Source organism: Nannospalax galili, unplaced genomic scaffold, assembly GCF_000622305.1.
Source record: "Nannospalax galili isolate Female #2095 unplaced genomic scaffold, S.galili_v1.0 scaffold809, whole genome shotgun sequence".
NCBI lineage: Eukaryota > Metazoa > Chordata > Mammalia > Rodentia > Spalacidae > Nannospalax > Nannospalax galili.
In genome coordinates, this window is record NW_008360015.1 from 821,427 (window position 1) to 836,284 (window position 14,858).

General features: G+C 39.6%; 1 protein-coding gene across 4 annotated transcripts in view; it reads left to right on the top strand.

Moving 5' to 3' along the window:
- The window catches only part of Pms2 (PMS1 homolog 2, mismatch repair system component), a 36,960-nt gene that overhangs the window by 3,234 nt on the left and 18,868 nt on the right, over positions 1-14,858 (top strand). For 2 of the 4 annotated variants that reach the window (XM_029559117.1, XM_029559120.1), the window contains exons 2-10: positions 14-148; positions 1,695-1,781; positions 1,939-2,041; positions 3,510-3,693; positions 6,796-6,963; positions 7,602-7,699; positions 9,184-9,283; positions 11,311-11,395; positions 13,005-13,160. In XM_029559117.1, coding sequence (XP_029414977.1) covers positions 14-148; positions 1,695-1,781; positions 1,939-2,041; positions 3,510-3,693; positions 6,796-6,963; positions 7,602-7,699; positions 9,184-9,283; positions 11,311-11,395; positions 13,005-13,160 — 1,116 coding nt within the window. Of the gene's footprint in view, positions 1-8; positions 149-1,694; positions 1,782-1,938; positions 2,042-3,509; positions 3,694-6,795; positions 6,964-7,601; positions 7,700-9,183; positions 9,284-11,310; positions 11,396-13,004; positions 13,161-14,858 lie in introns of all 4 variants that reach the window. The other 2 variants (XM_008824013.2, XM_029559119.1) reach the window with 2 other exon arrangements.

A 14,858-nucleotide genomic window follows, 5' to 3' on the forward strand; every position in this document is an offset into this window, starting at 1 on the left:
TTTTTTAGTACAGAACTTGCTAAGGCCATCAAGCCTATCGACGGGAAGTCAGTCCATCAAATCTGTTCTGGGCAGGTGGTACTGAGTTTAAGCACTGCTGTGAAGGAGTTGGTAGAAAATAGTGTGGATGCTGGTGCCACTAGTATTGGTAAGTTAGGAGGAAACTTTTAAGCAACAAGAAATAATCATGCTGTTTATTTAAGAAACATTACTAAATTGTTAATAAAACAGTCAAATATTGTCATACCTATAATAACTATTATTATTTATATTATTTGTTTATATTTGTATTATTAATTATATTTTTAGAGTCACTAGCCAGCTGGCTTGGCTTGCTGTGTAGACCAGGCTGGCCTTGATCTCACAGAGATCTGCCTGCCTCTGCCTCCTGAGTGCTGGGATTAAAGGTGTGAGCCACCATGCCTGGCCCAATTATTTTTATTTTTTTTTATTTTTTTAAATTTTAAAGTTGGCACTTATTATATCAGAGACTGTTCTGAGGAGGTGTAGCACATGCATCTACTCACTTCAGAAAGGGAACCCACAAGAGACCAAAGTCATGATTGTACCAAAGTCCAGCTTGGTGAGCCAGTGAGTTTTTAATTGAAGTTGCTAGCAGGGGATGACTCAAAAGCACCTGCACCACAGCAGAGCCCATCCCCCCTCAGGTGATGACCTATGATAGCTGCATCCCTGGAACTGTCTTCAAGCCTTGTAGGTAGGCAGTGCCACAGCTTGAGAATCTCCGCTACTGAGCTGGTCAGAATCCCTCCTCCATGCCCCCCCATCCCCACCCCAGTTGTTTACTGCTTGTATAAAGCTGGGGAGGGGTCTTTGAGACTCTTGGAAGTTTCAGCTTTCCTAGACATGTGACATTTATTTATCTCTGGAGTTTTATGAGCCCTACCCCTTCCCTCTTGCAGGGATTGTTTCAATTCAGAGAAAACTACTTGTATAACAGTGTATACCTAGTATTTTTTTGGTCTTTTTGAGACAGGGTCTCCTTATAGCCACAGCTGGCCTGGATTCACTATGGAGACCAGGCTGGCCTCGAATTCACAGAGATCCACCTGCCTCTGCCTCCTGAGTGCTGTGATTAAAGGCATGCACCACCATGCCTAGCTGTGTACCTAGGATTTAGCTAGATAGTAAGAATAATAATGTTAGTTAGCTTTACGTATGTTTAGGCAGTGTGCTAAGAACTATACATGGACTATCTTAATGTGGGATAATTAATTATGATTTGGGAGTTATTATTTCTGTTATATAGATGAGGAAATTGAGGCACAGGGAATTTATGTTGTTTGAGGCTATAAAGGTAGTTTAATATGCATCAAGAAGCCTGATTCTGGAACCATAGAAAATTCTTTTAAAAAACTATTTATTTGGGTTTGTAAATAGTTCATAAGGACTTTTAAAAATAAAATATACAGGGCTAGGGTTGTGCTTCAGTGGTAAGAGTCCTTGCCTTGCTGGGTATGATTCAGTACTACACACACGCACACACACACACACACACACACACACACACACACACACACACACTGAAGTATATAGAATAACTATAGTATATTTAAGTAAAAGTTACAGATATAGCTGCTAAATTTGCATTATATGTTAACAAATTTTGTCCTGTCAATGTAAAAGTTTTTAGCATGGATCAATCTTTGAGAAATAACCATTGAACTTTTTAGAGCTCAGGCTTAAAGACTATGGGGCGGATCTCATTGAAGTTTCAGACAATGGATGTGGGGTAGAAGAAGAAAACTTTGAAGGCCTAGGTAAGTTAGATGTTTCTAATCAGAAAATAATTGTTTCCATGGGTCTGGGACTTTTGAGTAACACTGTCTTAGAGCACATATTGTGATAGGTATTGTGTGTGTGTGTTCCTTGCTCTGTCACTTGACATCTTGGGCCTTACTTTCTGTTCTCTTTCAGCTCTGAAGCATCACACCTCTAAGATTCAAGAGTTTGCAGACCTCACGCAGGTTGAAACTTTTGGTTTTCGGGGGGAAGCTCTGAGCTCGCTATGTGCACTGAGGTGATACAATATGTTCATCAATTTTATGCCTTATAAAAACTTTCCTGAATTTAGAAGTATGATTAGAATTCTTGATTGCACTTTACTGTTGGAGTGTCTCCAGTCTAACTTAGAATTCTCTTTTATCTTACTGCCTGGTCTACATAACTAAGTGATAACTAACTGGTCTACATTATCTATGTGATAACCCTCCCAAAATAGGAGAAACAGAGGAATGAAATGAAACAAACAGCATTGTGAAAAAAAAAGTCATTGCCTATCTTAAAGCAGTCATTTATTAATTTTAAAAAATATTTTATTTTTTATGTGTTCGAGTGTATTGCCTGCATGTATGTGAGTGCACCCGTGTCATGCAATGCCACGGAGGTCAGAAGAGGGCTTCAGATTCCCCTGGAACTGGAGTTAAGGACGGTTCATAGCCACCATGTGGGTGCTGGGAATCGAACCTGGGTCCTCTGCAAGAGCAGTCAGTGCTCTTAACCACTGAGCCATCTCTCCAGCCCCCATTTATTAATTTTAATGTATCACAGAGTATAACCTAGGGGCATAGTGCTTGCGTATAGTATTCCTGGGATCAATTATCAGCACTGCAAAAATAAAGTAGTGCATAGATGATAAATTATAAGTACCATTAGTTTTAGTTTATTTTCAGTTTTTAGGAAAAGATTTAACCAAAGCCCCTATTTAAGTATAGTGAAGCTTCTAAATTTTTTTTTTAGACATGGTCTCCCTGTGCCCCCTAGCTGGCCTAGAACTTGTTATGTTGTTATAGATTGGTTGTAGACCAGGCTGTCCTGGATCTCACAGAGATTCACCTGCCTCTGCCTCCCAAGTGCTGGGATTAAAGGTGTGTACTACCGTGCCCAACCCTAATTTCTCAATTTTTTATAATTGTTTATATATTTGAATTATGTCTTTTGAATACTTTACAAATTTTTTGTTAGAACAGTAGTAACAAAATTGAAATATCTAGGAAATAGGGGCAGCCAGATTCTGTGAGTTGGAAGCCAGCCAGGCTACATAATGAGACTGTGTCTCAAAAAATATATAGAGAAAAATAAATCTTTGTGATTAAATAAAATTTGAGATCATTTCTTCTTTGCAGTTCAAACTTTAAAAGTTAATGAAAGCTTTTATCAAAACAAAGCATTTAGAGAATTCTGTCTTACCATCTGTTACAGGCAAAAACTTAAATTTCATGATGACTTTTACCCATTTAAAACTATCTTAATTCTTTTAGAAGGCACTTTTGCGGGAAGGTTCTACAAGAAAGGAAAATTAAAAAAAAGTATTCCATGTCCAACCATTGTGAGTTGCTTAGAAGTCCTGGCCAACCCGGCCCCTACAATGCTGGGTATTAAACTAAGGGCATTGCAAGTGCTAGGCTAGTGCTTTGCTTCTGAGCTACATCCCCAGCAGCCCTTGTGAGTTTCTAACTGGACATGCTGTCCCTCATGTTCTCTTGCAGTGATGTGACTATTTCTACCTGCCACACATCTGCAAGTGTTGGGACTCGACTGGTGTTTGACCACAATGGGAAAATCATCCAGAAAACTCCCTACCCTCGACCCAAAGGAACAACAGTCTGCGTACAGCACTTATTTTATACACTGCCTGTGCGTCATAAGGAATTTCAAAGGAATATTAAAAAGGTAAGGTAAATTCACAATCCCAGTCTTCAAGGTTTTAATAGCATAATGTATATGACTAAAAAACTTATCAAAGATGTTGCTTTTCAGTTGATTTTCTTCTCTTAGTTGAAAAATTTAAAGAAAAAAAATTTTTGAAACAGTTTCACTGTGTAGTCCAGGCTGGCCTTGAACTTGCAAACCTTCTGTCTGTACCTCTTGAGTGCTTGATTGTAGGTGTGTCCACCATGCCCAGCTGTTGACTTGATTTTTTTATATATTTTTTTTTATTTGAGAATTTCATGCATGTATACAATGTATTTCTTTTAATTTTATTTATTATTTTTATTTTACGTGTATACATGTGTTGCCTGCATGTAGGTAAGTGCACCCGTGTCGTGCAATGCCTGAGGAGGTCAGAAGAGGCTGTCAGATCCCCTAGGACTCAACAAGTTATGGACAGTTGTTAGCTGCCATATGGGTGCTGGGATTCGAACCTAGGTCTTCTGTAAGAACAACAGTATTCTTAACCACTGAGCCATCCCTCCAACCCCGTACAATGTATTTTGGTCATATTCACCCCTCCTTCTCCCTCTAACTCTTCCAGGATCTACCCGCCCCCTACTCTCAGCCAACTTCATGTCTTCATTTTGGTTTTTTTTTTTTTTAAGAAAAAATTATTTCCTTTTTAATTGTGTGTGTGTGTGTGTCCATGTGTGTGTATATGCCTATGTATAGGTATGTACATGTGAATGCAGTGCCCACAGAAGCCAGAATTGGGTATCAGCTCCCCTGGAGCTGGAGTTACAGGTGATTGTGAGCCAGCTGACATGGGTACTAGGACCTGAACCCAGCTAGCCTGGAACTTGATACGTAGACCAGGGTGATCTTGAGCTCACAGAGATTCGCCTGCCTCTGCTTCCCAAGTGCTGTGATTAAAGGCATGTGCCACCACACCCAGCCAATAGAGTAGTATTCATTCTTAACTGTTGAGCTATCTGTCTAACCCTGACCATGAACTGCTGCTCATCCTGTCTAAGCCTCCTGAAACACCATAATTTAATTAGTTCCTTGCTAATGGTTGCTTATGTTGTTTTTAATTTTTCAAAGTTACTTATTATTTCAACAACCTTTTTTGTATTTAACTTTTAGTAATTTTTTTTTTGAGATAGTATCTCACACTGTAACATAGGCTGACCTGAAACTCACTATGTAGTCCAGGCTGACCTCAAACTCAAGACAGTCTTCCTGCCTTAGCCACCTGAGTGCTGGGATTACAGGTATAGGCTGCCATGCCCAGCTAATGAATATTTTTGTAGTATATCTATGCTAGTCTTTATACAAGGATAAAATTTCTTTTTAAAAAAAAAAAGTGAAGGGACCAGGATGGTAACACATATCTATATAATTCCAGGACTCAGGAGGCATGGACAGGAAAAGCTCAAATTATAGGCTATATTAGGTTACACAGGAAGATCACATCTCAAAAAAAGAGAATAAGGTCCTGGCCATCCAGGCCTTGATGTTGGACCTCTCCCACTTCCAGGCACCAAAAGGTTTTCCATCACTTTTCTGTTACTCTCTTACGGCCCCAGTGCACCTTTACCTGTGCCCTACCAAAAATGTAAATCACCTAATTGAACTTCTAGAAATAAAAATAAGTCTGAGGAGTTTAAAAAAAAAAAAACAAACTGGTAAACTATTATAATTCTCAAACTAAAAATATGTAATTGTATTTAAGAATGTAACTTCTCGGGGCTGGAAAGATGGCTCAGCAGTTAAGAGTACTGACTGCTCTTGCAGAGGACCCAGGTTTGATTCCCAGCACCCACATGGCAGCTACGAACTGTCCTTAACTCCAGTTCCAGGGAAATCCGAAGCTCTCTTCTGACCTCCACGTCATTGCATGACATAGGTGCACTCACATACATGTAGGCAATACATTCATACACATAAAAATATTTTAAAAACTAGGTGGAAGTTGGAGGTGGTGGTGCATGCCCTTGCTCCCAGCATTTGGGAGGCGGAGGCAGGCAGATCTCTGTGAGTTCAAGGCCAGCTGGGGCTACAGGAAGACCCTGTATCAAAAAGAAAAAAAATAAAAGTAATGCTAATAACAAACTTTAAAATTTTAAAAATTGGGCCTGGAGAGATGGCTCAGCAGTTAATAGCACTGGCTGCTCTTGCAGAGAACCTGGGTTCAGTGTCTAGCAACCACATGGCAGCTAACAACCATCCACAACTCCAGTTCCAGGGACTCTGATGTCCTCTTCTAACCTCTCCATGGGCATTGCATGACACAGGTGCACTCACATACATGCAAACAATACACTCATATACATAAAATAAAAAATAATAAAAAAAATGAAAAGAATTTTAAAATTTCAATAAATTTTTTTAAAAGAAATAAGAATAAATTTCTAAATGAAGCATTACAAATTCAAAGGATATGCACTTACTTTGATTTGATTTTTGAGATGGGGGGGTCTCACTTTGTAGCCCAGGCTGGCCTAAGCCTTATGATCCTCCTGCCTAGACCTCTGGTATGCTGGGATTATAGACATGGTCCACCATACCTGACTTGGACATATCCTTTATATGGGAGGGAGTATGTGTGCATGTGGAGGCAAGAGGTCAACATCTAGTGTCCTCTATCACTCTCCACCTTATTTTTGGAGTCAAGATCTCAGTAAATCTGGAGTTCACTAATTCCACTAGACTGGCTGCCTAGCAAGTCTTGGGGATCCTCCTGTCTCCACCTTCTCAGTGCTGAGATTATGGGTATGTGCCTGCACACCCTGCTCTTTTCATGGGTGCTGGGGATTATACTCAGGTCCTCGTGCAAGCACTTTATTACCTGACCATCCCTCCAGACAGGCCTGGAACATGGTTTTTGGAGTTAATAACAGTGAGCATGAAGGTCCTGCAAATGAGAGGACAGTGGCTGGAGCTGAAGCCTGCGTTTCACTTCACAGCATGTGTGGAGGTGATTCTACATATATCCTCTGCCAGTAATTCCTGCCCTTGTTTTCAAGATAAGCAGAATGTTGAGCTGGATGTTGTGACTTCAGCAATTCCTGTAAGATTAAAGTAATTTTGAGTCTTGTGTTTGTGTTTTTCAAACAGGAATATGCCAGAATGATCCAGGTCTTACAGGCATACTGTATCATTTCATCAGGCGTCCGTGTAAGCTGCACCAATCAGCTTGGACAAGGAAAACGGCAGCCTGTGGTATGCACAAGCGGAAGCTCCAGCATAAAGGAAAATATTGGCTCTGTGTTTGGGCAGAAGCAGGTAGGGGCTGGTCAGTTACTGAAAAACTTTTTTTTTTATTATTATTTTTATTTTATGTGTATGAGTGTATTGCCTGAATGTAGGTGAGTGCACCCGTGTTGTGCAATGCCCATGGAGGACAGAGGAGGCTGTTGGAGCCCCTGCAACGGGAGTTATGGACAGTTGTTAGCTGCCATGTGGGTGCTGGGATTTGAACCCTGGTCTTCTGCAAGAACAGTCAGTGTTCTTAACCACTGAGCCATCTCTCCAGCCCCCTGAAAAACGTTTTATTGCTCTAGTGATCACAGCAGGTTTCATTGTTCCGTAGAGATTAAAACCAAAGAAGAGAACTCTTATGTACCCTATCTCTAAAGTTACTGCATGAGCTGAAGGTTTTTTATTTATTCTCTTAGAGACTGAAATACCGTATCCTTTAATTCTCTCTCTGAAAAACTGTCATAAAGTAGGTGCTTAAGCAATTCATTTTTCTAGTAAACAGATTAAAGTCATTATAGCACTGCAAAGCAGTCAAGGTTCTTTGACTTTCCCTGTGTTCTTAATGTGGCATAGCTTGACCAGAAAAGAAAGCATATTCTATCTTCTCTGAAGTTTGGTCCCTTCTGTCTTAGGAAATAACTATTACTCTTGGTTTCTTTTAGATGCTGAGCCTCATTCCTTTTGTTCAGCTGCCCCCTAGTGACTCTGTTTGTGAAGAGTATGGCCTGAGCTGTGTGGATACTCTGCATAGTCTGTTCTAGTAAGTAGATCAGACACTGCCAGGAAAACAACTCAACAGTTTGCCCGAGGGTGTTGCTTGTTTGCTTGCTTGTTTATTTGAGTAGTGGCTTCAAGACTGGAAATCATTATGTACTGGTAAGAAATAATTTATTTAAAAAGACTCAGTTATTTAATGTATCTGGTACATTTAAGAGGGTTTTCTGTTGAATTACTCTACTTCACTTAGAATACCTTCTGAATTATTCTATGTATAATGTTTGACCTTTGGGGGACCTCTAAAAGGTTGTGCAAGCATCTTTATGTTTAGTGTGTGAAAAATAGACACGTCTATAAACAGGATTGACTCCATGAAAATTCATATTGCTTATTCACTTATTTTTGGTTTTCCTAGAATTGTAAAGCTGGGCATTCATATCTTTATGTGAAGGTATTTTACTTATGGAGATGTAAATATCCCTGGGAGTGGATTTTGTAATGTTTGAGAGATAAAAGGTTTTTTTATTTTATTCTAGAGAATGATATAGTGCATCCTCTCTCTCTCTCTCTCTCTCTCTCTCTCTCTCTCTCTCTCTCTGAAAAAGTGTGTGTGTGTGTGTGTGTGTGTGTGTACGTGTGTGTAGGTGAAGGGTCCAATTTTTAGTGTCATCATTCAGGTGCTATGTACCTTGCTGTTTGAAACAAGGTCTCTTACTGGCCTGGGACTTGCAAAATAGGCTAGACTGCCTGGCCACTGAGCCACCTGTCTCCCACTCTCCAGGATTGGGATCACAAGTATGCATTAGTGATGCCTGGATTTTTTTTCACAATGATTCTGGGGGTGGAACTCGGGATATGTATGCATGGCAAGCACTTTACTGAATGAACTATCAACTCAACCTGACAGCAGATTTTAGAAGGGAAGGAGATGCGTGTACTAGTTCTATTAATGTATATTTTGCCCTTATGACTTATTATCATCTCCCAGTATCCCCATATCCTAGCAAAGATTGTGAATACCAGTGGTTACACTGCACTGACAAGCTGGTGGGGACAAAGTAAAGATCCAGAGAATGTGTTTGAAACAAGACCCACTCCTGATGTGGAGGCTTAGAGTTTATTTGGAAGGTGAAAGGAAAGCTAAGAGAAGTCAGTCTTGAACCCTCACAGTACCCAAGGTGGTTTTTGACTATAGGAAAATGAGGGCATTTCAGTATTTGGGCTCTTTCTAATATCATCAGAATGGAACAACAGATGTGTATGAACATAAATAGGGATGCTCATTGGCAGGTCACCAGGTGTTCTATTCTTACTCGATTTTTTAAGAATGTGCTTGGTGCTAAGCTGGGCATGGTGGCACACACCTGTAATCTTAGCATTCAGGAGTCTGAGGCAGGAGGATCATGAAATTGAATCCAGCATGAACTACATGGTGAGACCCTGTCTCAAAAAGGGGGAAAAAAGTGCCCTGTGTGGTTCTAATCTCTTGTGTTCTGGAATCTACCATTCCTATTTTACCGTTGACAGCATTTCAGGCTTCATCTCACACTGTACTCATGGCGTTGGAAGAAGCTCAACAGACAGGCAGTTTTTCTTCATCAATCAGCGGCCTTGTGACCCAGTAAAGGTATTTTAATTTTGTTGTTGATTGTTTTGAGATCAGAGTTCTTGTAGACTGGACAGACTTCAAACTAACTGTGTAGCCAAGGTTGGCCTTAAACATGTGAACCTCCTGCTTTTACCTCCTGAGGGTTAGGATTTCAGGAGGTAAACCCATGGCTTCATATGTGCTAGGCAAGTACTTTACCAACTGAGCTATCTCCCCCAGCTTCTCATGACTTGGAACTTGGAACTGACTCAGAAACATGCCTTTAAATTTATTTTACACATTCAAGAAAGTCAGTACTTGGGTGCTAGAGAGATGGCTCAGTGGTTAAGAGTACATACCACTCTTGCATAGGGCCTGAGTTCAGTTCCCAGCACCCACATTTGGTGACTAACAACTGCCTGTAACTTGAGTTCCAGAGGATCTGGCACCTCTGGACTCTGGGCACCTGAACTCATGTGCACATACCCACACAGAGACACACACACATATACGTATAGTATTAATCTTTTCTTTAAAAAGAAAGTATATAATTGTTTCAGTTGTATGTGGTTTTGTATAGATGTATAGAAATACATATTATTAGCATATTATAAAAATTATCACTACTGGAAGAAAGTAAACATTCTAAAACATTCATTGTCGTCTAGACTTTATTACAGACTGACCACATCCATTTGCTTCTCTCTTCCTTTTGTCAATTTTACAGGAAAATAGGGGTCCAGATTAGCTCTGCTGACCTGATAATCTTGACATGGTTATGAGATTTTAGTGGCTTGATGCTGACCAGTGCACCCTCCATACAAGGTGCCTCAATGATAACTTCTGTCTTCCAATGGCACGTTAAAATTCATTTGTATTATACTAAATGTGGCCCAACTTCTACATTTTTAAGTCTATACTAGTATGATTTTTGAGATTTATCTCTAATGCCATTTAATAATTGCATTTTCAGTATCATATAAATAAGCACCTAAGTATAAAACTTTCTGAATATTAAATTACACCCGTATTCTGTCTATCTACCTATGTCCCTGCCTACCTAATTCTCAGTCTTCCTACCTGAGCCTCCAAAGCTCTGGGACTATATGTGTGTACCTCCATACTGTCCTGAAATCTCTTGAGGAACATCTTTAGATTGGAAAGATTCAGCTTTAGGATTCTGTGGTTTAAATATCCCTTTAGGCTACTGTGCTGGTTCTTGTCTGGGGAAATTGACACAAAAGATCAAGAGTTTGATGCTAGCCTGAGCTATATAGTGAGACCCTGGAACAAACCAGTGTCTTCAAGAAACATGAGAAAACCTTTTCAATAATGTATATATTTATTATTTTGATTGGAGAATAGCTTCACAAGTGTATGTGTGTGTGTGTATGTGTGTACGCACATGTGTGTACGTATTTACATATTGAGACATCAAATTGTAGGGGGGTTTTTTGTTTGCTCAGTAATAGGGATTGAACCCAGGTGCTTGGGAACTATTCTGTTACTGAGCTATCTCTCCAGTACCTCCTACCCAATCCCTGCCACAGGGTTTCACTAAATTACCCTGGTTGGTATTGAACTTAATCAGTAGCCCAAGCTGCCTTGAACTTCCTGCCTTAGCCTCTTGAGTACCTGGGATTTCAGGCCTGTATGATAAGGCTTGAATAAATTGTATACTTTAAATATATACAGTTCATTGCATATTAGTTATCTTAATAAAGCCGTATAAGGAGCCGGAAATATTCCTCAGTTAATAGAGTGCTTGCCTAGCATGTGCAAAGCCCTGTTCAATCTCTAATATTGCATTAAACTACATACAGTGGTGCACACCTATAATCCCAACATGCACAAGGTGGAGGCAGGAGGGTCAGAAGTCCGTGGTCATCTTCAATAAGGTTAATCTGGGCTACATGAAGCCCTATGTCCAAAAATAAATGCTTTAAAGAAGCATAAACCTAATAAGGCTTAATAAAAAGACCTCTTTGGTGATAGGTTAGAATAGCATGTTAGAACAGTGAGGGCAAAGAATGTTTATTCTTTTCTTATCTTTGTTTCTTGAACAGGTCTCTAGACTCGTAAATGAAGTCTATCACATATATAATCGGCATCAGTATCCCTTTGTTGTTCTTAACATTTCTGTTGATTCAGGTAAGTTCCATTGAAATTTCATTAAAATTGTTGGCTTACTCCTAAAAGAATAAAATGAAATTATAAAGCTCTGATATGACTGAATAGAGAATAACTGATAAGATATAATTTTACTTTTTATACTGACTTTCCTGCATTCTCTTTGAAACAATGTTAACTGTATTATTAGGAAACAAAAGAGAAAGTATACTTAGGTATTCTGCTTGATTTTGAAAAGAATTATTTTCATTAGATATTTTTCTTTTCTGATTATCAAATTCTGGTGTATTTCCATCCATGTTTTCTAAAACTTAGAAATATATATGTGCCTACCTTGAAATACACATATACAGATACACACACATGTATGCATGCATATAACCTTTGTGGAAGAAAATATTTTCTATCCTTATCTTTAGATATGAGCATTATGTAATATGTTATCATTAAATATATTTTTCTATATGTGTGTGTACATGTGTGTTTGTGAATACAAATGTGTGTACATGCACATGTGTGTGTGTTCAGAGGAAAGAGGATAACTTTGGGTGTTGCTACTCAGGCACAGTCCACTTCTTTTGAGACAGGTCTCACTGGCCTGGGGCTTGCTGGTTTGGCTAGACTGGCTGACCAGTGATCCCTAGGTATTTCCATTTCCCTGCCTCCCCAGCACTGGAATTACAAGAGTTCAGCACCATGCCTGGCTTCTTTTGTTGGATTTTGGGGATCAAATTCAGGTCCTCATACTTATGCACAAGTACTTTATTGACTGAGTCATCTCCCCAGTCCTTTTTAAGTTTTAAGTTAGCATTACAAAGTGTTAGTGGGTTTCACTGTGTCATTTTCATACACAAATAGCATTATATTTTGTTCTTATTTGTTCTGTCTCCCCCATAAAGTTCTGGGGAGAGGCATGTACATGTACAGTGTGAGTGTGGAGGTCAGAAGCCAACTTTTGGTGGGTGGCTCTCTCCTTCCACCTGGTTTTAAGGCAGTCTCTCTTGTTTCTTCTGCTGTACTACATGCTCCAGGCAAGCTAACCTGCAGTCTTCAGCTATGTAGCAGGTCTGAGGCCCTGTCTCAAACAAACAAAACAGAACAATAAGAATATAATTTTTTTAAAGATAAATTTTTTTCTTTCCTTATTTAAAAAGATAATTTTATGGACTAGGGAGATGGTTCAGTTGGAAAAGTGCTTGATGTGCAAGCAATGAGGCTCTGAGTTCAGATCCCTAGCATCAGTGTGGAAAGCTGGAATTGGCAGCACACACCTAGGATCCCAGTGCTGAGAGGCGGCAATAGGAGGATACTGCGGCTTGCCCACCGGCCAGTCTAGCGAAATTGGTGAGCACCACCTTCAGTGAGAGACTGTCTCAAAAATAAGGTAGGGAAGCAATTGAGGAAGACACCAGATGTCCACCTGTGACCTGTACACACACACACACACACGTGTGTGTACACATGCAGACACACATACACCAAAAAAGGTAATTTTATACTGTATGAATATTAATTTGGACACCATTATTAATATTAATTGTGACAGTGTTTTTAGTACTTTGGGCAAAAATAAATGAATGAAATCTGTATTGCTAAAAGTGAATTTAACCGTGTGTATTCTCTGCCTTAGAATGTGTTGATATAAATGTGACTCCAGATAAAAGGCAAATTTTTCTACAAGAGGAGAAGCTTTTGTTGGCAGTTTTAAAGACCTCTTTGATAGGAATGTTTGACAGTGATGAAAACAAATTTAATATAAACCAACAACCACTGCTGGATATTGGAGGTAAGAAAAATGCAGTGATGTAACACCTAAAATTTCTAGCCACTGTGATACTTACCTTTTTTTCTTCAAGATGACTTTTGTTGTGAAATAGAATCTTTTAGATAAAGAAATGGCACTGTAGGAAGTATGTTAGAGGTTGAACGTGATGGTGCACATTTTTAATCCCAATACTCAGGAGGCAGAGGCAGGTAGATCTCTGTAAGTTCCAGACCAGCCTGCTGTATGTACATGATGAGTTCCAGGACACCTAGGGGTACAGAGTAAGACCCTGTCTCAAAAAAATAAAAAGTATGTTAGGTACAGTCTAAGGTACTCTCTTTAAAAAGAGATATCTGTCTTTAGAAAATATTTTTAATAGATTTTTTTTTTAATTTCTCAAAGAAGGTGGAAGGCAAGGATTGTCACCTGAGATTGTCCTCTGACCTCCACATACATGCCATTTCATGTGTGCACATGGGTGCACGCATTCTCACACAAACATAAAAAAATGTATGTGATGGGGCTGGAGAGATGGCTCAGCAGTTAAGAGCATTGGCTGCTCTTATAGAGGACCCAGGTTCAAGTCCCAGCACCCACATGGCAGCTAACAACTGTCTGCTATTCTAGTTCCAGGAGACACAGTGCCCTCTTCTGGCCTTCACCGACATGGCATGCACAGGTGCTCTTAATATGTGTAGGCAAAACACTTATACACATTAAACAATAGTAATAATAAATTAATTTTTAAAAAATTTAGATATTTGAAGTCCAGGTGTGATAGCACATGCCTGTGAACCCAGCCACTTGAGAGTTGAGTCAGGAGTATCTCCTACAATTTCAAGGACAACTTGGTCTACATAATGAGTTCCAGGATAACTAGGGCTGCATGACAGCTCTTGTCTCGAAAAAAAGAGAGAGCACGGAAGGAAAAGAAAGAGATTGATTAATTGAGGAAGGAGTTGACCACATTGAGCACTTGGAAGGATATTTAGTGATGTCATTCTTTGGCCATAATGGTCACTCTGGTTTTTCTAATTGTAAACAGATGACATAAGATGTACAACGAGGGCCTAGTATGGTGGCACACACCTTTTATCCCAGCACTTGGGAAACAGCAGTGGTGAGATCACCATCAACCTGGTCTGCGTAGCACCAGGCAAACCGGGGCTAAACAGAGACTTTGTCTCCAAACAAAACAAAAGGGTGTACAACAAGGCAGTTGGAGAGATGGCTCAGTGGTTAAGAGTACTTGCTGCTCTTACAGAGGACCCAGGTTCAGGACCCAGCACTTGTAATCAGGCAGCTCACAACCATCTGTAAGTGTAGCTTCAGGGGATCTGACACCATCATCAGATGCCTCCACAGACACCTGCACACACGGTGTACATACAGGCAAGCGGGCGCACATCCATACACAAAAACAAAAATAAAATGAAAAGAAGATTTACAACAAGCAGAAGCCCGTAGTTACTGTGCAAGCTGACTCCTTATTTCTACAGACATACACCACTGCATCCAGCTTTTTTTTTTTATTTTTAAAAATGATTTATTTAATAACAACATACTTAGAAGAAGCATATCATTACAACACAGTTGACATATTCAATAACGTTTTCCTGAGGTAGGATGCATCTCTTTCAAATTTGGCTGTAAATTTTTAGGTTTACAGTTGAATTATTACAGTTATACAATATTGTACTCAGTATAAACCCTATAAGA